At 39.1% G+C, this 25,669-nt stretch overlaps 1 protein-coding gene across 8 annotated transcripts in view; it reads left to right on the top strand.

Moving 5' to 3' along the window:
• CNOT1 (CCR4-NOT transcription complex subunit 1) overlaps positions 1–25,669 on the top strand; it is a 112,725-nt gene that overhangs the window by 17,205 nt on the left and 69,851 nt on the right. For 7 of the 8 annotated variants that reach the window (XM_004744290.3, XM_013052168.2, XM_004744291.3 and 4 more), the window contains exon 2: positions 12,392–12,667. In XM_004744290.3, the coding sequence (XP_004744347.1) occupies positions 12,566–12,667 (102 nt within the window). In that variant the 5' untranslated portion in view covers positions 12,392–12,565. Of the gene's footprint in view, positions 1–11,002; positions 11,023–12,391; positions 12,668–25,669 lie in introns of those variants that run through there. The other variant, XM_013052166.2, reaches the window with a different exon arrangement.

The raw sequence follows: 25,669 nt of genomic DNA, 5'->3' as shown, positions 1-25,669 counted from the left end.
TCCTTTTACTCATCTTTTATGTAAGGTTGGAGATACCAGGGTTTGTTTGTTTTAGGAATTGGTATTAAATTCCTAAAATTGGTAGGAATTGGTATTAAAACAATTATTTAGGCAGTGATTTTGGAGGTGCAACACAGGGGGTTTTGTTTTTGTTTTTTGTTTTTTGAAATCATCTTACCTCTGCTGTCCAGTTCTTTAATGTTCTCTTAAATACTGTCTTTAGGGATGTCTGGGTGGCTCAGTCAGTTTAGTGGCTGCCTCTTGATTTTGACTCAGGTCATGATCTCAGGGTTGTGAGATAGTTGGGTTCATTCTGGGTGTGGAGCCTGCTTAAGATTCTCTCTCCCTCTCCCTTTGTGGGTACCCCCCCCCCCACCTCCCATTTGCTTGGAAGATCTCTTTCTAAAAATAAGCATAGAGATAGAGATATATATAGGTACAGATATGGAGGGGCATAAGGCTGGCACAGTTGGTAGAGTATGCAACTTTTGATCTTGGGGTTTTAAGTTCATGTCCCATGGTGGGTGTAGAGGTCCCTTAAAAATAAATTAAAAAAAAAAATGGTGAACAGGGGCACCTGGGTGGCTCAGTTGGTTAAGTGTCTGCCTTTGGCTCAGGTCATTATGCCAGAGTTCTGGGATCAAGCCCTGAATCAGGCTCCCTGCTCAGTGGAGAGCCTCCTGCCACTCTTGCCTGCTTGTGTGCTCTATCAAATAAAGAAATAAAATCTAAAAAAAAAAAAAAAAAAAAAAAAGGTGAGCAAATACTTACGTCTCATTATGCTGCAATTTGACCTTGAAAATTCTCAACTCTGGAAAGTACCATTCCAATTTAGAAGTAGTCTAGCTGAGCGATTTCTTCTCATTTTCTCCAATTATGGAAATACATCTACATCTGAAATCAAGAGTCGTATGCTTAACTGACTGAGCCACCCAGGTGTCCCTGGGTGTTGGAGTTTTAATAAACTGGTAGTGTTGGGTCTTGCCTATTTAGCTTCTTGAAGTACCTGTTGATATTTAAACCTAGAGCAAGTTATGTGATAATGCCAGGATTGCTGGGTAAGTGCAATGGGAGATCAAATTGCCTTTACAAAGGTATCTTTGGCCCAACTGGAAGTTAAGGAGAGAAAAAGGAACAAATGTGAAGGGCTTTCCTTGTCATCTTAGTAGAGATTGCATTAAGGTTTGATACACTTCTTCTTCTTCTTCTTCTTCTTCTTCTTTTTTTTAAAAGATTTTATTTATTTGAGAGAGAAAAAGAGAGAACACGAGAGGCAGGAGGGTCAGAGGGAGAAGCAGGCTCCTGGCAGAGCAGGGAGCTGGATGTGGAACTCCGTCCGGGGACTCCAGGATCATGACCTGAGCTGAAGGCAGTTTCTTAACCTACTGAGCCACCCAGGCACCCAGTTTGATACACTTTTTTTTTTTTTTTAATATTTATTTATTTGACAGAGCGAGAGATCTCAAGTAGGCAGAGAGGCAGGCAGAGAGAGGGGGAAGCATGCTCCCCACTGAGCAGAGAGCCCGATGTGGGGCTTGATCCCAGGATCCCGAGATCATGACCTGAGTGGTTAAGCAGAGCCAGAGGGGGAAAGGAGCAGAGGGAGAAGCAGACTCCCCCTGCCCTGTGTGGAGCTTGATGTGGGGCCCACTCCCAGGACCCTGAGATCATGACCTGAGCTAGACACTCAACTAACTGAGCCATCTAGGTGCCCTGGTTTGGTATACTTTTAAAAAAACCTTTTCGGGGTGCCTGGGTGGCTCAGTGGGTTAAAAAGCCTCTGCTTTCAGCTCAGGTCATGGTCTCAGGATCCTGGGATCAAGCCCCTCATCAGGCTCTCTGCTTGGCAGGGAGCCTGCTTCCTCCTCTCTCTCTCTGCCTACTTGTGATCTCTGTCTGTCAAATAAATAAATAAAATCTTTAAAATAAACACATTTTCCAGAGCTATTAGTAAGGTTAGTGGTTCTCAACCTTTAAAATGAGTAAGAGTAACCTGCAAAGTATGCTTAAAATACAGTGTTCTGGGGACGCCTGGGTGGCTCAGTTGGTTGGATGACTGCTTTCGGCTCAGGTCATGATCCCGGAGTCCCGGGTTCAAGTCCGGCATTGGGCTTCCAGCTCCACAGGGAGTCTGCTTCTCCCTCTGACCTTCTCCTCGCTCATGCTGTCTCTCACTGCCTCTCTCTCAAAAAAATAAATAAAATCTTAAAAAAAAAAATCTTAAAAAAAAAATCTTTAAAAAAAATATTCTTTCCTCAAGGATTTTGATTCTGTTGGTGTAGGGTGGTGCTTAGGAGTCAGCATTTTATGTATGTATGTATGTATGTATTTGACAGAGATTACACGTAGGCAGAGAGGCAGGCAGAGAGAGGAGGAAGCAGGCTCCTGGCTGAGCAGAGAGCCCAGTGCAGGGCTGAGCCAAAGGCAGAGAGAGGCTTTAAACCACTGAGCCACCCAGATGCCCCAGGAGTCAGCATTTTAAATAGGTCTCTGTCCCATCTCCCAGATCTTTTTTTCTTTTAAATTTATTTGAGTGATTCCTAAACCCAGCATGGGCCTCGAACTCAAAACCCTGAGATAAAAATCGAGATGGGTGCCATCTCCCAGTTCTTAAACACAGTTGCCTTCGTTGCATAGCAGAACAATAAAATCTGTATTTATTCTCTTAAGCCCCTTGAGATAGTGTTTACTTTTTTCTGTAGCATCTAAGGTATTCATATGGAATGGAGTTAGGCTCAAGCATTTGAATTAATAGGAGTGCCATTGTTAGCAAATGAAGGTTTTTTATAGAGTGTCCTGGAATGAAATGGAAGGAGATCATTTGGGAAATTTTATACAATCCTTATGAAATAAGGAATGGTGTAATAGTAAATTTTTCTAATTAAAAATATTTTCATAGTTTAATGAAATTGAACTTGTTTCTGCAGTCAGGTTTATGTCGGTTTTATGGTTTGAAAAGTCTACATACATTTTAATGATCTCCAGATTATTGACAGTTGTCAGAGAAATTTCATTTGCATAAATGTGGTATATTTAAGATATCTTTAGATCCATTCAAAGACTTAAAATTGGAATATTTAATGTTTATTTGAGAGATAGAATACAAGCTGGGGAAGGGGCAGAGGGAGAGTTTTTTGTTTTTTTTTTTAAGGATTTTACTTATTTGAGAGAGCACCCCCATATGTGTTAGCAGCTGGAAGAGGCAGAGGGAGAAAATCTTCAAGTAGACTCTCTGCTGAGTGTGGAGGCAACACAGGGCTCAATCCCAAGACCCGTGAGGTCATGACCTGAGCCAAAACCAAGAGCTGGACGCTCAGTACACTGTGCTACCCAGGCAACCCAACATTGAAATACTTAAAGGTGATGGCCCTTTATCTTCTTTTTGGACAAAATATGATAATTGATTTTTAAACATTTTTGAATGTATTTGAGCCCAGCAGTAAAAATAATTAGGTAAAAGTAATGATAAACATTTAATATGAGAATTTGTGTACATTGCACATTGTAAGACATTACAGCTGTCTCACATGTCACCAAAAGAGAAGACAAGAAATAATAGGAGTTTTAGTTCCTTCTCTCAAGAACCTGCTACTCAGCCTTTCCATATCATCATGCTGGACCAGTTAGTCACATCTTGGCTGGCCTGGCTGTACTCTGTGGCATATGTAAACTTCTCCAACAGTTCTGTGGGAGATTGACAGCTACTTGCTTTTCAGCAAACTCTTATAGCAGATGTTAGATGATAGAGCATCATCTATCTCATCCACTTTGCTTGTCCCGAATACTTCCTTCTGTTAACCAGCTGATGTTATCAAAGGGTAGACTGGTTTGAGCTGCTCTCCAGAGCAATCTAGGAGACTGTCTTGAGGCCGTAGAAGATTGTTACCTCTCAGCCTTTAAAGATCTACCATTTTGGGAAAGCTCTGCTTTAGATGAGGCCTTATTTTTACAAATGGGAGGGGGCGGTATAGAGGTTCAGTCACTTTTGATCTAGCCTTTTGTTATGTGTAGTTGCTTGTCCTGTGGGTTTAAATTTTGGATTTAAAAAAATTGCTACTACTTAAACTTCATTTTATAAAAACTACTTTATAGCCATAAAAGCTAAAATACTGTTGAGTATAAAGTCAGCTTTTAAAATCTTAAAAAAAAAAATAAAGTCAGCTTTTGGGGGACACCTGAGTGGCTCAGTCTGGTTGAGCTTCTGGTACCTGTTTTCAGCTCAGGCCATGATTCATGGTTGTGGGATTGAGCCCTGAGTGTGGTGCAGGGATTCTGCTTGAGATTCTTTCTTTGTCCCTCCCTCTGTGCTCTCCCTCTCTCTTGCTCTCTCTAAAATAAATTCTTTAAAGAAAGTCAGTTTTTGGAAATCACATTACATGCTTGTAATCTTTGTTTTAAGTTATAAAAGTAATACATGTCCCTCATCCCTAGTTTTATTTTTTTTTTATTTTTAAGATTTTATTTATTTATTTGACAGAGAGAGAGTACAAGTAGGCAGAGTGGCAGGCAGAAGAAGAGGGAGAGTTAGGCTCCCCACTGAGCAGGGAGCCGGATCATGACCTGAGCTAAAGGCAGCCACTCAACTGACTGAGCCACCCAGGCCAGGTGTCCTATCCCTAGTTTTATTAAGAAAAATTTCACATGTGCGGAAGGATGAAAATAGTACAGTGTAGAGCAACATACTTGCTTCCTAGATTCAACAATTAACATCTTACCATAATAACTTTTTCTGTTATTCGTATATTTCTCTCTCTCTTTTTTAAAAAGATTTTATTTATTTATTTGTCAGCACGCGCACAAGCAGGGGGAGAGAGGAAACAGGCTCCCTGCTGAGCAAGGAGTCGGATACAGGACTCGATCCCAGGACCCTGGGATCATGACCTGAGCTGAATGCAGTGGCTTAACCGACTGAGCCACCAAGGCATCCCTGATATTCGTGTATTTTTTATTGAAGTATATTGGACAGTGTTAATTTCAGGTGTACAACATAGTGATGTGACAGTTCCATGTTACGCTTATCACAAGTGTTGCTACCGTCTGTCAACATACAACATTATTACTGTACTATTGATTATATTCTATATGGTTTACCTTTCATTCCTTCATTACTCATTCTGGAACTCTGAACCTCCTGCTCCCCCTCACCATTTTGCCCATCCCTATTTATGTATTTTTACTGGTTTGAAGATACATACACTTGCATATATCTCCTGAAAATTAAGACATCCTTTTTCTTTTTTTTTTAAGATTTTTTTTTTTAAGATTTATTTATTTATTTGACAGAGAGATCACAAGTAGGCAGAGGGGCAGGCAGAGAGCGTGGGGGAAGCAGGCTCCCCGCCAAGCAGAGACCTTGATGGGGCTCGATCCTAGAACTCTGGGATCATGACCTGAGCTGAAGGCAGAGGCTTAAGCCACTGAGCCACCCAGGTGTCCCCTCTTTTTTTTTTTTAAGATTTTATTTATTTATTTGAGAGAGGAAGAGCACAGAAGGAGAGTGAGAGAAGCAGACTCACTGCTGAGCAGGATGCTGGATGTGGGCTCTATCCCAGGACCCTGAAATCATGACCTAAGCTGAAGGCAGCCGCTTAGCCAACTGAGCCGACCAGGTGCCTGAGGCATCCTTTAAAAAAAAAAAAAAAAAAAAAAAAAAGACATTCGTGCATAGACACACTACAGCTAAGAATATTAAATACTCTTATAAAAACTCCAGTTGCCTAAAGAATAACTTTTTTACAACTTTTAAGATTTATTTATTTATTTGAAGGCAGGAGAGTCCCAAACAGACTCTGCACTGAGTGCAGAGGTCACAACCCAAGGCAAATCCAAGAGTTTGACACTCAGCCGACTGTGCTACCCTGTTTTTAATAACTTTTTTGAGTCATGATTTCATTAAGGTTCACATTTTGCTTTTGTATTATAGTTTCATAATCAGAATAGACCCCATTTTTTCTCTCTCTACTGACCTTCTGAAAAGTACAGGCCAAAAAAAAGAAAAAGAAAAAAAAAGAAAAGAGCAGGCCAGTGGCCTGGTAGAATGAACCAGTACTTGCATTTATCTGATAAGATCTCCTGTGTAGTTTAAACCTTTCCCTTTAACCTTTTATTTCCTGGGAATTGATAGATACAGAGGTATTAGCCATATATTAATGTGGTTTATGTTTATGTGTCAAGGTGATAACTTCATATTGTAACACATCAGTAGACACATATGTTGGGCAGATTTACCATGAGTAATAAAGTACTTTTTTAGTTAAGGTAGTGACTGCCATAGCTGTATTATAAAGGCACATTTTTTTTCTTTTGCAATTAGTAGGTAATTTGTTGGGTAGTAGTATGCAGCTGTGCCAGCAACCTTTTACCTGAGGTTTTTAAGGTAATTCTTGCCTGAATCAACTTTTTAAAAAAAAATTTTAAGATTTATTTATTTATTTGAGAGAGAGACACAGCATGAGAGGGGAGAAAGTCAGAGGGAGAAGCAGTCTCCCCACAGAGCTGGGATCCTGATGTGGGACTTGATCCCAGGACTCTGGGATCATGACCTGAGCTGAAGGCAGTCGCTTAACCAACTGAGCCACCCAGGTACCCCATGAATCAACTTTTTTAATTTAAAGATTTGTTTATTTGAGAGAGGGAGAGAGAAAGAGCATGCGGCGTGTGAGTGGGGCGAGGGGCAGAGGGAGAGGACGGAAAACCTCAAGCAGACTCCCTGCTGAGTGTAGAACCTGACTTGGGGCCTGATCCCACACCCATGAGATCATGACCTGAACCAAAACTGAGAATCAGACACTTAACTGACTGAGCTACCCAGGCACTCCTGTGATACAGTTTTGTTGTGTATAATCACTGTATTGTGTATTAGAGCTCTAGGACTTATTTATTGCAAATTTTTACCCTTAAACACTCATTTCTCCACCCCCTGATAACTACTTCACTCTGGTTTTTTTTTTTTTTTTTTAAGATTTTATTTATGACAGAGAGAGAGAGGGAACACAAGAACAGGGTTGCTGGAGAGGGAGAAGCAAGCTCCCACTGAGGAGGGAGCCTGATACAGAGCTTGATCCTAGGACGCTGAGATCATGACCTGGGCTGAAGGCAGATGCTTAACAACTGAGTCACCCAGGTACCCCTTGAGTTTGGTTTTTAAATTATTTATTTATTTAGATTGAGATAGAGTCTACAAAGAATATTATAATAGTGTCAGGTATACAACAAAGAATGATTCAGTATTTCTGTATATTGTGATGTGATCACTCTGATGAATATAGTTAACATCTAGCACTATCCAGGTGCAGTTTGTTAAGTGTCTAGCTCTTGCTCTCACCTCAGGTCTTAGATCCAAGGTTCTTGAGTTCAGGCCCTGTGTTGGGCTCTGTGCTGGGCTCCACCCTGGGCTTGGAGCCTGCTTAAAAAGAACAACAAATCTACTACCTCCCATAGGAAAAAAATTATTTTTCCCTTGTGATGAGAACTTTTAAGATTTACTCTATAATTACCATGGCCTATGTTATGTTACATCCTTAGGACTTAATCATTATAACTGAAAGTTACCTGTTGACCACCTTCATCATAACCACTACTACCACCATCACCCCCTTTTACTTCCCACCAACCACAATATTCTGTTTCTGAATTGTTTTTAAGATCCCATAATAATGGATATTATATAGTGTCTGTCTTATTCAGTCTTATTTATCTCAGCATAATGTTCTCAAGGCCTTCCATATTGTCACAAATGGCAGTATTTTTTTTTTCCCTCCAGGACTGAAAAGTATTCCTCTGTGTGTGTGTGTGTATCTTTTTCCATTCATCTATTGACAAACACTTAGGTTGTTTCCATAAATTTTTTTAAAGAGTTTATTTTTAAATGTTATTTGATTTTATTTTTTCTAAAAGATTTTATTTATTGATTTGACAGGGAGAGACACGATGAGAGAGGGAACACAACCAGATACACCAGTACCTCGGCATCTATCTCTCACATGGTGAGAGAGGGAGAAGCAGGCTTCCCGCCAAGCAGGAAGCCCGATTCAGGGCTCAGCCCTTGAACCCTGGAATCATGACCAGAGCCGAAGGCAGACACCCCTAAACATTTTATTTTTAAGTAATTTCTATACCCAGAGTGGGGCTTGAACTCACAACCTTGAGATCAAGAGTCACACGTTCCAACTGAGCCATCCATGCATCCTGGTTGTTTTCATATCTTGATTATTAGAATATTGGTGCAGTAAACATCAGAGTGCATATATCTCTTCAGTAACATCTTTTCATTACCTTTGGATATATACCCAGAAGTGGATTGCTGGAATGTATGGTAATTTTATTTTTATTTTTATTTTTTAAGATTTTATTTATTTATTTGGCACAGAGAGCGCGATTACAAATTACAAGTAGTTAGGTAGAGATGGGGGGAAGAAGCAGGCTCCCTGCTGAGCAGAGGGCCCGATGCAGGGCTTGATCCCAGAACCCTGAGATCATGACCTGAGCCAAAGGCAGAGGCTTAACCCACTGAGCCACCCAGGTGCCCCTTTATCCTGATTTTGATATGCATTTCCCTTGATGATTAGTGATGAACACCTTTGCAGATACCTGTTTGCTACTTTGATGTTGTCTTTGGGAAAATGTCTGTTTAGGTTCTCTGCCCATTTTTTAATTGGATTTTGATTTTTTTGTTACTGAGTTGTAGGAGGGTTTATTTAAATTTTTTTAAATTTTTAAAAATAAGTTTAGTATAGAGGTGCCTGGGTGGCTTAGATGGTTGGGTGTTTGCCTTTGGTTCAGGTCATGATCTCCAGGTCCTGGGATCAAGCCCCATGTCTGGCTTTGAGCTCAGTAGGGAGTCTGCTTCTCTCTCCCTCTGGCTTTCCTCTTGTACTCTTTGTCTCTCAAATGAATTAAATAAATTTAGTACATTAACCTCTTATCTGGTACGTGTTTTGCAGATATTCTCTCATTCTGTAGGTTGCCTTTCCATTTTGTCTTTTCTTTGGTTGTGAAGAAACTTTTAATTTTGATGTCGCATTTGTTATTTTTTTCGTTTGCTGTGCTTTTGGTATCATGTTAAAAAATGAAATCATTGCCAAGACTTGCCCTGAAAGTTTCCTTTGTGTGTTTGTTTGTTTGTTTAAAGATTTTAATTTATTTGACAGAGATCACAAGTAGGCAGAGAGGCAGGCAGAGAGAGAGGGCGAAGCAGGCTCCCTGCTGAGCAGAGAGCTGGATGTGGGGCTCCATCCCAGGACCCTGGGACCATGACCCGAGCCGAAGGCAGAGGCTTTAATCCACTGAGCCACCCAGGTGCCCTCCTTTGTATGTTTTTGTCTAGGAATTTGTTTGGTATCAGGTCTTATGTTTAAGTCTTTGATCCATTTTGAGTTAATTTTTGTGAGCGGTGTAAGATAGAAGTCCACTTTGATTTTTCTGCATGTAGTTATCCAGTTTTCCTAGTACTGTTTATTGAAGAGACTATCCTTTCTCCATTGGTTGCTTTGTCTCCCTTACCAAGTACTGTTTGACTGTATGTGCTTTCTGTTCTGTTGTTTTGGTCTGTGGGTCTGTTCTTACGCTGGTACCATATGGTTTTAGTTGCTGTAGCTTTGTAGTACAGTTGGAGTTCAAGAAGTGTGATGCCTCCAGTTTTGTTCTTTTATTGTGAAGACTTCATTTATTTATTTGACAGAGAGCAAGTGAGAGCCAGAGAGCACAGGCAGGGGGAACTGCAAAAGAAGGAGAAGGAGGCTCTCTGCTGAGCCAGGGACCCTCATGCAGGGCTCAGTCCCAGAACTTTGGAATCATGACCTGAGCCGAAGGCAGATGCTTAAACAGTCTGAGCCACCCAGGAGCCCCTGGTTTTGTTCTCTTTCTCATGATTGCTTGGGCTTTTGGGGATCTTTTGTGGTTCCATACCAATTTAGGATTTTTTTCCTATTTATGTGAAAAATGCCATTGGAATTTTCATAGGGTTTGTGTTGAATCTACATGGCTTTGAGTGGCATGGACATTTTATTTATTTATTTTTTAATTAAAAATTTTAAAAGATTTTATTTATTTCACAGAGAGCACATTAACACCAAGGAGGGTGGGGGTGGGGGGAGAAGATTAGAGGGAGAAGGAGCCTGATGCATGGCTTGGCCCCAGGACCTCAGAATCATGACCTGAGCGAAAGGCAGATGCTTGGCGCACTGAGCCACCTAGGCACCCTTGACATGGACATTTTTTTTTTCCAAAAAATTTTTAAAATATTTTATTTATCACAAGTAGGCAGAGCGGCAGGCAGAGAAAGAGGGGGAAGCAGGCTCCCTGCTGAGCAGAGAGCCCGATTTGGAGCTCGATTCCAAGACCCTGAGATCATGACCTGGGCAAAAGGCAGAGGCTTAAACCACTGAGCCACCAAGGAACCATTCAGTTTTTAAATTAAAAAAAAAATTATTTTATTTTTATTAGTTTTTTTTAGTGTGGGAGGGAGGGAGAGAGAGAGGATCTTAAGCAGGCACCATGCTTACTGCTGAGTCTGATATGGTGCTCTGTCTCACAATTCTGAGATAATGACCTGAACGGAAATCAAGTTTCACATGCTTAACCTGCTGAATGGGTGGTGTGGACATTTAAGAGTATTAGCTCTTCTAATCTATTAACATTTGTATCCATTTGTTTGTGTCATCTTTGATTTCAACAGAGTTTTGTAGTTTCACTGTATAGTCAAGGGCTTTCTTTAGATTCAACTAAGACTTTTTTTTTTTTTTTTTAAGATTTATTTATTTGGGAATGCATTGAGCCAAAGGAGGGGCAGAGGGAGAGAATCTGAAGTCAAGCCAACTCTCTGCTGAGTGTTGGAGCCCGTTGCTGGCCAGACAACCTGGAGATCATGACCTGAGCTGAAATCGAGTCTGACACCTAACTGAGCCACCTGGGTGCTCCCGAAGAGTTACTTTTTACTGTTTTACTTCACTTTTTCTTTTTACTGAGATAGACTTACCTGAAAATATGTGTCCTCTGAGTTCTTGAGGCAAAAAGAACTCATAGGTATGGAGAGATACTTTTTTGGGGGGCGGGGATACATTCCTAATAGTGGAATTAAAGGTTTAAGGATAGCGCAATAAACACTTTTTGTAGTATTGCCAATTTAAATTTCAAGAAATGTTGTACACAATACCGTTGTTAAAAGTCTGATGAGTCCTCTTTTTGCCTGTCTTCTTGTTAGTATGTTCTCGAACTTGGATAATTTTATTGGTCTGATACAGAAAATGAGCTATGACCAGAACATGAAGAAAGCTTCTCTAAGATTTATAGCAGGCAAGTCTAGTTGCATGTAATGGATAGATAGTAATGCAATTTGTCTTTAACTTCTCACATGTTATTTAGAATGAACAAAAAACATCTTGGCACATTTTCAGGCCTCTCCTATTCTTTTTTGAGGAGCACGTGTAGGGATACGGTTGGTCCAGCTTTTGCTGTGTATAACATGAAACAGAACAAAACAATGTAGTGTTTCTAATTCGTTTAGAAATTGTTAAAGGTAAAGGTTTTAAATGCCCTTAAGAGGGTCTTTTAATCTTTGTGAATTTTCTGATTGTAATGAAATTATGAGCTGATTTCACAGCATGAAGTTGTATGTAAGTTCATCTGTTTTCAGATTTTTGTGTTTCAGCAGCAATACTTGATGAATTCATAAGAAAAATTTGTGGTTTCCCTCCCCCTCACTTTTTTTGTAATACAGAATAGTTACTTGGACTCAGCCCATGGTTGGAATTAAACTGATAAGCATCCTGTCATTTTCTGCTTTGGGCTTCCCTTTCTAAATCTTCCTAGTAAAATTCTCATCAATGTGGGAAGGAATTTGGGTTCTGAAGCCCTTACTTGCCTTTGAGACAGTGATTCAAATACCTGAAACATATACCCTAAGGTACAGCTGTAGGACCAAACTGATTGCAAAACCGTGCATGAAAGTTAATGCACATTAACTTAGTTAAATAAATGGGATCTTGTAAATAGGCTGTAGATGCTCTGGGAAGAGGAACAGAAAATGGAAAATGTCAGATGAATGTTTTTTTCCATGAACCCTAATTCTAAGTACTTTCCTGTTTCTAAAGGGTATATTTATATAAATAATCATTTTGAAGTAGATTTATAAATAGACATCCAGATAATACAGGTTGTCTTGCTAAACTCCAGCTTTTTAAGGGGGGATACTTCTTTTTATATTGGCCCTGCCTACTTTTCAGACTTGGCATCTTCTGTAATTGGTGGTTGAGACATACTAATTTTTTTTCCCTGAGTCTTTAGTGGGATTTCAGGTACTAAGATGGAGAGATGATAATGTTTTAACTCTTTTTCTCCTAGTAAAAAACTAAATAAAAAATCTGATTTTTATCCTTTTCTTTTTTTAAAACAGGTGCCATGTTTCAGAACAGAGTAATACCCCTGGTAAAGAAGAACTGAAGACACTGTACAGACATCAGATATAGGCTAATTACAAGGAAAGCATTAACCTGCCTCTGAGGTGACTAAAGGGGAATAATGGTGATTTTGCGCCGGGCTCGGCCGCCTGCTTCCGCCCCAACCAGCAATGAATCTTGACTCGCTCTCGCTGGCCTTGTCTCAAATCAGCTACCTGGTGGACAATTTAACCAAGAAAAACTACCGAGCCAGCCAGCAGGAAATACAACATGTAAGTAAACATAGAAAACAAGTACCATTAAAGGAATGAGTGTATAGTAGAAAGAATGTTCTCCTCAGCTTTAATATATAAAAGAGATTTTATCCCAATCTTTTTTTTTTTTTTTATTTTTTAAGGAGTCACAGATACAAATTTTTCTGTAAAAATTATGAATACCTGACTTGGTTTAGTCTCATTTTTTTTCTTATCTACATTTTAAAATTGAGAGAGAGATATATATTTCACAAACTGTAAAGCTCCCCCTTATAAAATGTGCAATTCAGTAGTTCCTAGTGGATTCACAAAGTTACTTAATCATCACCATCTAAATCTAGAATGTTTTCATCGCCTCAAAAAGAAATACTTGAATCCATTAGCAGTTGCTCTCCCTCCCCTCTCCAGCTCCTGGCAACCACTAATCTTTCCGCTTTTCTGGATATTTCATATAGATGGAGTCATAACAGATGGGGCTTTTTGTGCCTGTTTTCTTTCACTTAGCGCAATGTTTTTAAGATTCATACATCTTGTTGGGGCACCTGGGTGGCTCAGTCAGTTAAATGTCCGATTCTTGATTTTGGCTCAGGTCAGGATCTCAGGGTGGGGAGATTGAGCTACTCCTCGGGCTCTGTGCTGGGTGTGGAGTCTGCTTAAGATTCTCTCCCTCACTTCCCCCCCTTTAAGAAAAAGATTCATCTATGTTGGAGTCTGTGTCCATACTTCCTTCCTTTTTATGGGTAATAATACGATGTGAATATTATTTATAAGAATAATAGTTCTTTGAATATTCTCCAGTTTATCTGTAAAATGGATATTTAATTTGTTTCTATTTTGTGGCTGTTGTGAGTAGTGTGGCTTTCAGCATTTGTTTATGAGTTTTTGGATGGATATTTGATTTTAATTTTTTGGGTATATGTGAAAGAATTGAATTGCTGGGTTATAGGATAACTCTCACTTCCTGAAGAATTTCCAGACTTTATCCAGGGTACCACATCTCTTCATTTCCACAAGTAGTGAATGAGGCTTCCAATTTTTCCTCATCCTCACTAACACTCATTATTTTTTGTCTTTGTTTATACTCATTCTAGTGGATGTGAACAGGTACCTCATTATTTTGCTTATGTAGCTAATGATGTTGAACATCTTTTCATAGGCATTTTGTGTATCTTTGGAGAAAATGTCAGTTCTCATCCTTTGCCCCCCAGTTTTTTTGCCATTGACCCCCTCCAATATTTACTCTTTTTAAAAGAAGATTTAATTTATTCATTAGAGAGAGTGAACGTGCTCATGAGTTGGGGAGGGGCAGTGGGAGAGGGGAAAGCAGACTCCCTGCTGAGTGGGGAGCCTGATGTGGGCTTCCGTGGGGCTTGATTCCAGGACCCTGAGATCATGATTTGAGCTGAAGACAGATGCATAATGGACTGAGCCATCCAGGTGTCCTGATTCCCCAAGTTTTAAAAATTAAACTGTTCTCAAGTACAAGTTTGTTTTATAGAGCATTTCATTCAATCTTTATGAGAGTTAAATAGTATACTATATTTTAGTTGTAGTGATGGTACCCCCTTTTCATTAATAAATGGAGTATTATACTTAAAATTGTATATATTATTAAATTAAAATTCACTAGTTGTGTGACAGTAGGTTATCTTCTCTGAACATTATTTTCCTCATTTGCAAAATAAGGCTAAGTATAAAATTTGTCTGACATCATTCTTAGGATTAAATGAAGTTAAGAAGAGCACCTAGTATAGTTCCTGTCCTAAGCATTATTTAAAAAAATGGAAATTCTCCTTTTTCTACATTATAAATTAACAGTTGTTACATAAGGTAGGTAGTACATACATACAAGTTGTAAATGAAATAGGTGCCTGATTATTTGAGCTAAATCTAAGAATTAATTGTTCAGGAGTTTTTTCTCCTTTCCTTGTTTTTGGGGTGTGTGTTTGGAGGTAATTTAACTTTTATTTTTTATTCTTTTTTTTTTTAAGATTTTATTTATTTATTTGAGAGAGAGAGAGAGAGACAGATCACAAGTAGTCAGAGAGGAGGAAGTAGGCTACCTGCTGAGCAGAGAGCCTGATGCAGAGCTTGATCCCAGGACCCTGAGATCATGACCTGAGCTGAAGGCAGAGGCTTAACCCACTGAGCCACCCAGGCGCCCCTGTTTTTTCATTCTTTTTTTTTTTTTTTTAAACATTTTATTTATTTATTTGACAGAGAGATCACAAGCAAGCAGAGAGGCAGGCAGAGAGAGAGGAGGAAGCAGGCTCCCTGCTGAGCAGAGAACCCGATGTGGGGCTCGATCCCAGGACTCTGAGATCATGACCTGAGCCGAAGGCAGAGGCTTAACCCACTGAGCCACCCAGGCGTCCCTGTTTTTTCATTTTTAAAGATTTTATTTATTCATTTGGGGGAGGGAGGGATAGAGAGCACGAGTTGAGGGGAGAGGCAGAGGGCGAAGGAGAAGCCGACTCCCTTCTGAGCTGAGAGCCTGATGTGGGGGCTTGATCCCAGAACCCAGAGATGACCTGAGCCAAAGGCAGACACTTAGGAGTTTGAGCCACCCAGGCACCCTTTTTTTTTTTTTTTTAAAGGATTTTACTTACTTACCTGAGAGAGCACTAGCAGGATGAGGAGCAGAGTGGGAAGCAGACTCCCTGCTGAGCAGGGACTCAGTCCTGGGAGTCCAAGATCATGACCTGAGCTGAAGGCAGATGCTTAACTGACTGAGCCACTCAGGTCTTTAAAATAGGTAATATTACTAACCTGATTACCCCAGCTACCCACTCTTTCTCTGCCCACAGGCAACTGATGTTTGCTGTTTCTTAAATGTTCTTCCAAAGATGCTTGCACATAGAAAATAGTAAAATATTATTTTTATAAAGCTAAATCAGGTTAAATAAAGCTATTTTTAAAAAGTTAAAAGAAAAAACTTAGTAAAATACTTTCCATTCTTTTTTCACATATTGGCATATGATAGTTTTCTGTATCTTGGTTGTTTCTTTTTAATTTTATTTATTTATTTTAAAGACTTTATTTATTTGTTGGAGCACAAATTGGGGAGGGACAGAGGGAGAAGCAGGCTTCCCACTGAGCAAAGGAACCTGATGTGGGACTTGATCCTAAGACACTAGAATCTTGACTTGAGTCAAAGGCAGAGCATTAACCGACTGAGCCACTTAAGTGTCCCTGTTTCCTTTTTAACTTACCAGTCTATCGTAGAAATTATTCTTGGGGTGCCTGGCTGGCTCAGTTGGTAGAGCATCTGACTCTTGATCTCTTGGGGTTTTGAGTTTGAGTCCAGTTGGGCGTGGAGCCTTCCTTAAAAAAAAAATTATTCATTATCCTGTACATAAAAAGTTTGTTCTTTTAAGGCTGTATAGGAAACCATTATATGGATGAAACATTTATTTCACTATTTATGGACATTTAGATTATATACTTTATTTTTTGCTTTTGCTATTGACAGTGCATTAAAACTTTTTTTTTTATGTATGTGTTATGTAGGATAAATTCTTAGAAATTCATTCTTGGGCTACTCTTCTCCTTTCCTTTCTGATGGAAGCGCTGAATTCTTGGAATTACTCATTTCCTATTTGATTTTTTTTCTTTTCATGTAGTATTTCAGTGTATGTAGTTTATTGTAATAATCAGCTTTTTATGCTTATAGGGTTTATTGCAATTAATGCTTTGATGAATTACAGTGCTTAAGTTCATTGTTCTAATACCTTCAGGGGTCTTTTTAGTAGAGAACAAGATCTAACCACCTCAATCTGAATTTCAGGGTCCTTTAAGTCATTCTAAATCCTGGAATTTTCATCTTTGAAGAAACAAATCCAGTAACACCTCATCATTAAAGACTTATCAACCTTTTTTCCTTTATTCAGATTAATTCCTTAGGATAAATTCTGAAAGCTGTGTTGGTCAGAATGTGCCCTGACAATTTTATGCCGCTACTATTATAATCATCTGCTATGTACCATACGTTAGTTTTTTAGTCACCTTTTTTTTTTAAAGGTTTTATTATTTGAGACAGCCAGCATGTGCATGAACTGGATGAAAAGCAAAGAGGGAAGGAGAGAGACATGCAGACTCCATGCTGAACATGAACCCTAATGCAGAGCTTGATCTCCCAACCTTGAGATCATGACTGAGCAGAAATCAAGAGTTGGATGCTTAACTGACTGAGCCACCTAGGCGCCCCCTCTCACATTTTATTTATTTATTTATTTTCCTCTCTCACATTTTAATTTAAAACATGTTATGGGGTGCCTGGGTGGCTCGGTTGGTTAAACATTCTGCTCAGGTCATGATCTTAGGGTAGATTAGAAGGAACACTACTTGGGGCTCTGCACTGGGTGTGGATCCTGTTTGACATTCTCTTTCTCTCCCACTTTGCCCCTTCCCAGCTTTCATGGACTCATATTTATGCTCTCTCTTAAAAACAAAACAAAAAAAACAAAACAGTATTTTTTAAACATATACTATCTAGTTAATACTCAAGTTTCTTGTTTTGTTTCATCTAAAAAATTTTTATCACACATGGGTTTGAATTAGGATCCAAATAATATGTATGTTGCATTGGCTCTTATCAGATCTTTTTTAAAATCTTTGGTTTTCCCTCACTCTTTTTTTCTTGAGGTACTTACTTTGTTAAATCAGATTGTTTGCCTTGTTTGTCTTGTAATTATCCAGAGTGTGAATTTTGCTGTAGTGGTGTTTAACATGTTCTTTTATTGCAGTTTCTATTTTCTGTAAATTAGTATATTTAGAAATGCAGTCAGATTAAGAGTTTCCGCCTTTTAGGACGGTTTGTAGTTGATGATGGTGTGTACTTCCATCAGGAGCTTTGCAGTGTCTGGTTGCCTCTACTTCTGTGATTTTTAGCGGGCTTTGTTCATTGACTGGATTCATTAATTTGTTAGGGATTGTGAAATGTTGTTACTCTTACTGTTAAGCATTCTTGAAATAGTTCTGTAAAGGGAAACTTACCCTTACCAACTATATGGCTACCTGAGATACATTGTATATAGGAAGGGCAAGATCAGTGCTTGATTCTCTATTTATTTGCCAGTTATCAAAGTAACTTCTTTCTGAGCATCTTCCAAACATGACCGATAAATGAGTTTTTTAGTATTCTTGGGAACTCATGTATTTTATTTAAGGTTTATCTTTTTAGAGAGCAAACATGCATGCATGCACGTGTGTGGATGGGAGTAGGGGTAGAGGGAGAGAATCCCAAGCTGACTCCCCTCAGTGCAGAGTCCGATGTTGGGCTCGATCCCACAATCCTGAGATGATCTGAGCTGGAATCAAGAGTCATTCACTCAACTTACTGAGCCACCCAGATGCCCCAGGAACTCATGTATTTTTAACATATTTGATATATTTGAGTTTATTGAAAAGTATTACTGATGAAACTCTTTGGCCAGTGAGTGCTTATTCTTGTTGGCTTTGGAGTCCCCTGTCCTCCTATTTTGTAATATTTATAGTCCTTGATATCATTTCAGAAGCACTGGAAACTAAAATATTCTAGAGTCATCTTGTGTATTTTTTGCTTTGGACCTGGAATTAGCAGTTTGTTTAAGAGGCCTTGGTTTTATTTAGTGGGAAATGGGATATGGAGATTGTCTCTTGAGTTAAGAAGTGATTAAGAGAGACAACTTAGGTCATGTGAAAAAACTTTATTTAGTACTTCATTAAGTGGACAATCCTCTTTAGGAGGACTACAAAATGGGGCAGAAGGAAAGAAGCTATTTTTATAGGATTATAAATAAAAAACAAGGAAGAGACATGGAAAACATCTGGTTGGTTGGGGCCACATAGTCAACCTTATTTAAGGTGAGAAGGCACAGAGTTGGCTTGACCTTTGGGTATTGGTTAACTGATACACTGATATAAATATATTGCATTTCTGGTCGAGTGGAGCATTTATAGAGATTTGAAAGTTACCTAAGTTTTGATTTGCTGACACAGCACCCTGGGTAGTAATGGCACCATTTTGGGCTTAGGAAGTTATTTCAGCGCTTGTGTTTGCTCACTGATGATCAGTTGTTCAGTATTCGGCCTTTCGATGTACAAAGCTAAAGAGCAAATATACGAAGAGTTCATACTGATACTACTGATATTTCCAATTTATCTTTACTTTAAAAAAAAATTTTTTTTTAAGGTTCCATTTATTTATTTGACAGAGAAAGAGAGACAGTGAGAGAGAGAACACAAGCAGGGGAGTGGGAGAGGGAGAAGCAGGTTCCCACTGAGCAGGGAGCCTGATGCTGGGCTCCATCCCAAGACCCTGGGATCATGACCCGAGCGGAAGGCAGTTGTTTAACGACTGAGCCACCCAGGCGCCCCTTATCTTTACTTTCAGTTCATGATTGGAAATCTCTCTCTGTCTTTTTTCCCCATGCACAAAATTCCATTTTCAGTGATATAAAAAGCCGTTTACCCTGTTCCACACTGTACAGTCGAGTTCAGATAAAGAGTCCTGACGTTGTTAATAGCACTATGGTTATGGAAAATAGTTTACTTTTTTAGGAGGTAGGGGGGAAGGGAGGGGAGCTCTTAGGCTATCCCAGAGGTATTCCTAGACATATCTCAGAGATAAGGTGAGTTTGGTTCCAGGTCATTGCAGTAAAGTGAGTCAAGTGAATTTTAAGAGTTCTGTTATACTGTAGTATAGCCTATTAAGTATGTAAAATCATTATGTCTAAAAAGTATACACTTCTGTTAAAAAAATACTTTATTGCTAAAGCATGTTATCATATAACCTTTGAGCAGAGTTAATCTTTTTGCTGGTGGAGGGTTTTACCTTTTGTTGATGGCTGCTGACTGGTCAGGGTGGTGGTTGCTGAAGGTTGGAGTGGCTGTGGCAGTTTCTTAACATAAGACAACAGTGAAGTTTGCCACATTGATTGATTCTCCTTTTATGAATGATTTCTCTGTAGTGTATGATGTTCTTTGATGGCGTTTTACCCACAGTAGAACTTACTTCAGAATTGGAGTCAGTCCTGGGCTCCTGGGTGGCTCAGTTGGTTGAGCGCCTGACTCCTGATTTTGGCTCATTCATAAACTCTCAGCGTCCTAAGATGGAGCCCCACATTGTACTCTCTGCTCAAGGTGGAGTCTGCTGTTCCTTTTCCTCTGATCCTCCTCCTGCTTGTGCATGCTTTCTCTCTCAAATATATACATAAGTAAAATCCTAAAAAAAAATTTGAGTCTGGGTGCCTCGGTGGCTCAGTTGGTTAAGTGACTGCCTTCAGCTCAGGTCATGATCCCAGAGTCCTGGGATTGAGTCCCACATGAGGCTCCCAGCTCTGAGGGGAGTCTGCTTCTCCCTCTGACCCCCTTCTTCTCATGCTTGCTCTCTCTCTCTCAAATAAATAAAATCTTTTTTTTTTTTAATGATTTTATTTATTTGTTAGAGAGCGTGCGAGAGTGAGCACAGGCAGACAGAGTGGCAGGCAGAGGCAGAGGGAGAAGCAGGCTCCCTGCCGAGCAAGGAGCCCGATGTGGGACTCGACCCCAGGACACTGGGACCATGACCTGAGCCGAAGACAGCCGCTTAACCAACTGAGCCACCCAGGCATCCCAATAAATAAAATCTTTAAAAAAAAATTTGAGTCCTCTCAAACCTCCTGCTTTATTAGCTAAATTTATGTAATATTATAACCTTTTTTGTCATTCCAAATCTTCAACAGGAGTAAATTCCATCTCAAGAAACATTGTTTGCTCATTCAAAAGAATCAACTCCTCATCTGTTAAAGTTTTATCATGAGATTGCAGCAATTAAGTTAAATCATCAGTTCTGGTTCTCTTGCTATTTCGGCCCCATCTGTAGTTACTTCTTCCACTGAAGTCTTCATCCCCTGAAGTCATCCTTGAGGGTTGGAATCAACTTCTTCCATTAACTCCTGTTAATGTTGATATTTTGACCTCTTCCTGAATCTTGAATGTTCTTCTTGGATGGCATCTAGAATGGCAAATCCTTCCCAAAAGGTTCAGTTTACTTTGCTCAGATCCATTAAAAATATTGCTATCTGTAGTGGCTCTAGCTTTAAGAAATGTATTTCTTAAATATTAAGATATTTCTTAAATAGCAAGACTGGAAGGTTGAGGTGACTACTTGATCCATATAGGCTGCAGAATGGATGTTGTGTTAGCAGACTAGAAAACAATATTAATCTTGTTACACATCTTGATCAGAGCTTTTGGGTGACTTGGTACATTGTCAGGGATCAGTAATATTTTGAAAGAAACCTCTTTCTGAACAGTAGGTCTCAACAGTAAATATTCAGTAAACCATGTTGTAAACAAATGTGCTGTCCTCCAGGTTTTGTTCGATTTATATAGTGCACAGGCAGGGTCACTTTAGCATAATTTGTAAGGGCCCAAGGATTTTCAGAAGGGTAAGTGAACGTTGGCTTCAACATACAGACTCCTGGTGCACTAGTCCCTAACAAGAGAGTCAGCCTGTCCTTTGATCCTGGTGCACTAGTCCCTAACAAGAGAGTCAGCCTGTCCTTTGAAGTAGGCATTGACTTTTCTCTAGCTGTGAAAGTCCCAAATGGCATCTCATTCTAATAGAAGTCTGTTTCCATCTTCATTGAAAATTTGTTGTTTAGTGTAGCAGCCTTCATTATTTGGCCAGATCTTCTGGACAACTTGCTGTAGCTTCTTTATCAGCCTTTGCTTTACCTTGTTCTTTTATGGAGATGGCTTCTTTCCTTAAACCCCATGAGCCAACCTCTGCTAGCTTCATATTTTTCTTCTGTAGCTTCCTCATCTATGTCAGGCTTTATACAGTTCGAGAGAGGTTAGGGCTTTGGCTTAAGGGAATGCTGTGGCTGGTTTGATGTGTGTAGACCCCCAAAACTTTCTCCGTACCAGCAGTAAGACTCTTCTTTCTTATCATTTGTATGTTCTTTGGAGTACCACTTAATTTCCTTTAAGAATTTTTTTCTTTGCATTTACACCTTGGCTAACATAGGCACAAGAGGACTAGCTTTTGGCCTTTTCGACTTTAAACATGCCATGCCTCCTTAATCATTTCTATCTTTTGATTTCAAGTGAGATGTGTTTGACTCTTCAACACTTAGGAGGCCATTGTAGGGTAATTAATTGGTCTAATTTCAGTATTGCTGTGTCTCAGGTAAAAGATAGAAGTTTGGGGAACAGCCAGTTGGTGGAGTAGACAGAACACACAAGATATTTATTACGTTTGCCCTTGTATATGGGCATAGTTCATGGTGCCCTGAAACAATTCTAATAGTAACATCCAAGATCACTGATCACAGATGACCATAAGAAATATAATGGGAAAATTTGAAATATTGTGAGAATTACCAAAATGTGACAGACAAGAAGCGAGCAAATGCTTCTGTAGAAATGGCACTGTAAACAGTTGCCGTAAATCTTCAATTCGATAAACAAAAAACATTATCTACAAAGTGCAATGAAATGAGATATGACTAGTATCTCACTAGAGAGGTACCATCAGATTACTATATTATAGTTATTTAGAGTAGTTCTATATCCACCAGGTGGATATAGTTTTGGCTTCATTGTTTATTTATTACTTTAAGTATTTAGATAATACGTTTTTAATAATTTAGTTTTGTTTGATAATTATGTAAAATTTTTGTTCCCAAAGTTATCTGTAAACTTTTATTTAAAAAGCGATTTAGTCTTCCTAGAAATGTGGTTTTTGGTTGTTTCAATTCTTTTTTTTTTTTTTTTAAAGATTTTATTTATTTATTTGACAGAGAGAGATCACAAGTAGGCAGAGAGGCAGGCAGAGAGAGAGGAGGAAGCAGGCTCCCCGCTGAGCAGAGAGCCCGATGTGGGACTCGATCTCAGGACCCTGAGATCATGACCTGAGCCGAAGGCAGCAGCTTAACCCACTGAGCCACCCAGGTGCACCTCGTTCTTTTTTTTTTTTAAGGTGGGCTCCGTGCCCACCCATTGTGGGGCTTGAACTCAACTACCTGAGATCAAGAGTAGTGTGCTCCATTAACTGAGACAATCAGGCACCCATTACTGGAAATATATTATATATTGAAATGGATTCAAGTAAATCCAAAATATTTCATAGAAACCCAAAGTTATTCATACAGATAGGATAATGAAAACTAAAATCAGTATTTTTTTAAAAGTTAAAATTGTTTAACAAGTATGATAAATATGAAGATGCTTTATTACCTCTGTAGAGTGTATTACAGTCTAAAACTGTGATTATTGTAAGGTATAGAGTTACTGCCTTCAATTTAAATTTCAAAAATCTGGGGCGCCTGGGTGGCTTAGTGGTTTAGGCCTCTGCCTTCGGCTCAGGTCATGATCTCGGGGTCCTGGGATCGAGCCCCACATCGGGCTCTCTGCTCAGCGGGGAGCCTGCTTCCCCCCTCTCTCTGCCTGCCTCTCTGTCTGCTTGTGATCTCTATCAAGTAAATAAATAAAAATCTTAAAAAAAATTTCAAAAATCTGATACTTATTTTTGAAGTGGGGGAGGGGTTCTCATGACCCTGAGATGATGACTTGAGCTTAACTGACTGAGCCACAGGTGCCCCAAAATTGGTACTTCGTAGTTGTATAGAATCTTGTTTTTTTTAATACCTTTGAGATAATCTGTTAGGTTTTGTATTTTTCTTTTTATAAGTCTTTTAGAGCGTTTGTGTGAAAATCTATATCCATACACACACAAACACACACACACACACACAAAATCTGCTTTTTGGCGCTACGTCGCAGGCATAAATCATCAGGTAACTGCTGATTATCAACATTCTACCCAAAGAAGAGTGTAACAAGTATTAATAGAGAGGGATTTTTGTTGTTTCTTACTATGGAAGTTACCTTTTGTGGACAACATTATTAGGAATTTTCTTACAGTGAGCTAACATGTTTGAGGCTCTTTCTATGTTTAAGATTAATTTTCATGTAATTACCCTTCACACAATTAAATCTTTAATTCTTTCTCATGTGTTCTCTAGGGCAGATAGTGTCCCCTTTTTCTAACCATTTCACATGGTTTTCTGAATCTCTACCACTGTAAATGCACTGTTTGTTAATGTTCCTCTTAATATGTGATTGTAGATGAGAATTTGTTACTCTAACTACAGATCAGATCATTATAGAAATATTGTAGTTTGCTTTTGATACAGTTAATTTATTTTCAATGTAGCCTAAAGATTCAATTACCAGATTGTAATGTACTTAATCTAAAACTGAAATATTTTACTGGTCTCCCCTGTTCAGTGAGTGGAATGGTTTAAATTTTAAGTGAAAATGCGTAGGACTTGATCTTGTGGGAGCAATGATATCTTATTTCAACATCTTTGCAATCCAAGACCATGCTTTTAAAATAGCACTTTAGTGGGAAAACAAAACAGGAAAAGTTTTCTTCTAATGAAGGGGCAGCGTGGTATCACTGAATGAACATTCTGTTTACCTAGCAGTTACAAAACACATCTTCAGATCATACCACTATCCTGCAACTTATGTGTGAAATTTGTTAGTCATTGCAACCTTGATTTTCTAAAAAGAATCTTTATCTGTATTAATGTGGTATTGTTTGTCCTTCCTAGGGTTGTTGGTAAGATTGAGTGACTGTAAAAGCAATTGTAAAATTACATAATATTGTAGAAGTCAGTGGAAGGATGAGAAGAGACAGTCATAAGATTGTTTATTCTAGTTAAAAACTTAAACATTTTTTTGTTTTTTAAAGATTTTATTTATTTATTTATTTGAGAAAGTGAGAGTACGAGCCAGGAGGGGCAGAGGAGGAAGGGAGAAAGTATCTGAACAGACTTCCCACAACCTTGCTATCATAACCCAAGCTGAAACCAAGAGCCTGAAGCTTAACTGACTGAGATAGCCAGGCGCCCCTGTTTTGTGTGTTTTGTTTTGTTTGTTTTGTTCTTTGGCTTTTAACAGTCAAGCAGAATATCTCTTCCATTTTTAGATTGGTGTAATAGCAGATAAGTTGGTAGGTTCCTTAACCATGATCTAGACTCTTGAACTTGACTCCCTCTGACTTTTTTTGTTATTAAATGCATTTGCATACTATCTACTTTTTTTTCTTTTAAGATTTTATTTATTTGACAGAGATCACAAGTAGACAGAGAAGCAGGCAGATAGAGAGGGGGAAGCAGGCTTGCCGCTGAGCAGAGAGCCCAATGCAGGGCTTGATCTCAGGACCCTGGGATCATGACCTGAGCTGAAGGCTGAGGCTTTAACCTACTGAGCCACCCAGGCGCCCCTGCATACTATTTACTTTTTGCCTGAAATGATCTTTCCTCAAGCTCTTTCTGTGATTGTTGTTACCTCAGTATTTTAAATCTCAGCTTATATGTTACATCTTTAGGGAAGGCCTTTCTGAGGCACCACTCCCCCCTCCTATCCATGTCACATAACCCTGTTTTGTTTTTTCCCATGACAGTATTATCAGAAATTCTTCATACTTTTTTCCCCTGTGAGATCATACTTCATGAGAGCTATAAAGCCCATTGCTCTCTCCTACTGCTACATTTGCTGTACCTTGCATAGTATCTAGTATGTGGTCAAATACTTGTTAAGCCAGATGATCTCTTTTTTTCTTCCTAAAGGTTTCATTTATTTGTTTGACAGAGCAAAGCACATGCCCACAAACAGAGTGCCAGGGAGAGGGAGAAGCAGGATCCCTGCTGAGCATAGACCTCCCTATGTGGGCTCGATCCCAGGACCCTGGGATTATGATCTGAGCCAAAGGCAGAGGCTTAATAGACTGAGCCACCCAGGCGCCCCAAAGCCAAGTATTCTTGTTCATTTTAGGGAGAGGTCCATTTGGTGGTTGGAGCATAAGTAATTTTATTCCTGACTAATTTGAATTGCCTCTTTAAGATGTTTTTAGCATTCTAGGGGATAGGGAAAAAAATAATCTCTGCTTTTATAGGACTTAAGGAACTGTAAGAGCCCAGAGAACCAATACATTGTGAATAGGTTCACAGTAATTTTTTGAGATGTCGAGGTTCTTATTATTTG

Source organism: Mustela putorius, unplaced genomic scaffold (genome assembly GCF_011764305.1).
Source record: "Mustela putorius furo isolate JIRA1106 unplaced genomic scaffold, ASM1176430v1.1 tig00000174_pilon_pilon_pilon, whole genome shotgun sequence".
NCBI lineage: Eukaryota > Metazoa > Chordata > Mammalia > Carnivora > Mustelidae > Mustela > Mustela putorius.
This window is presented reverse-complemented; position numbering and strand designations above follow the sequence as displayed.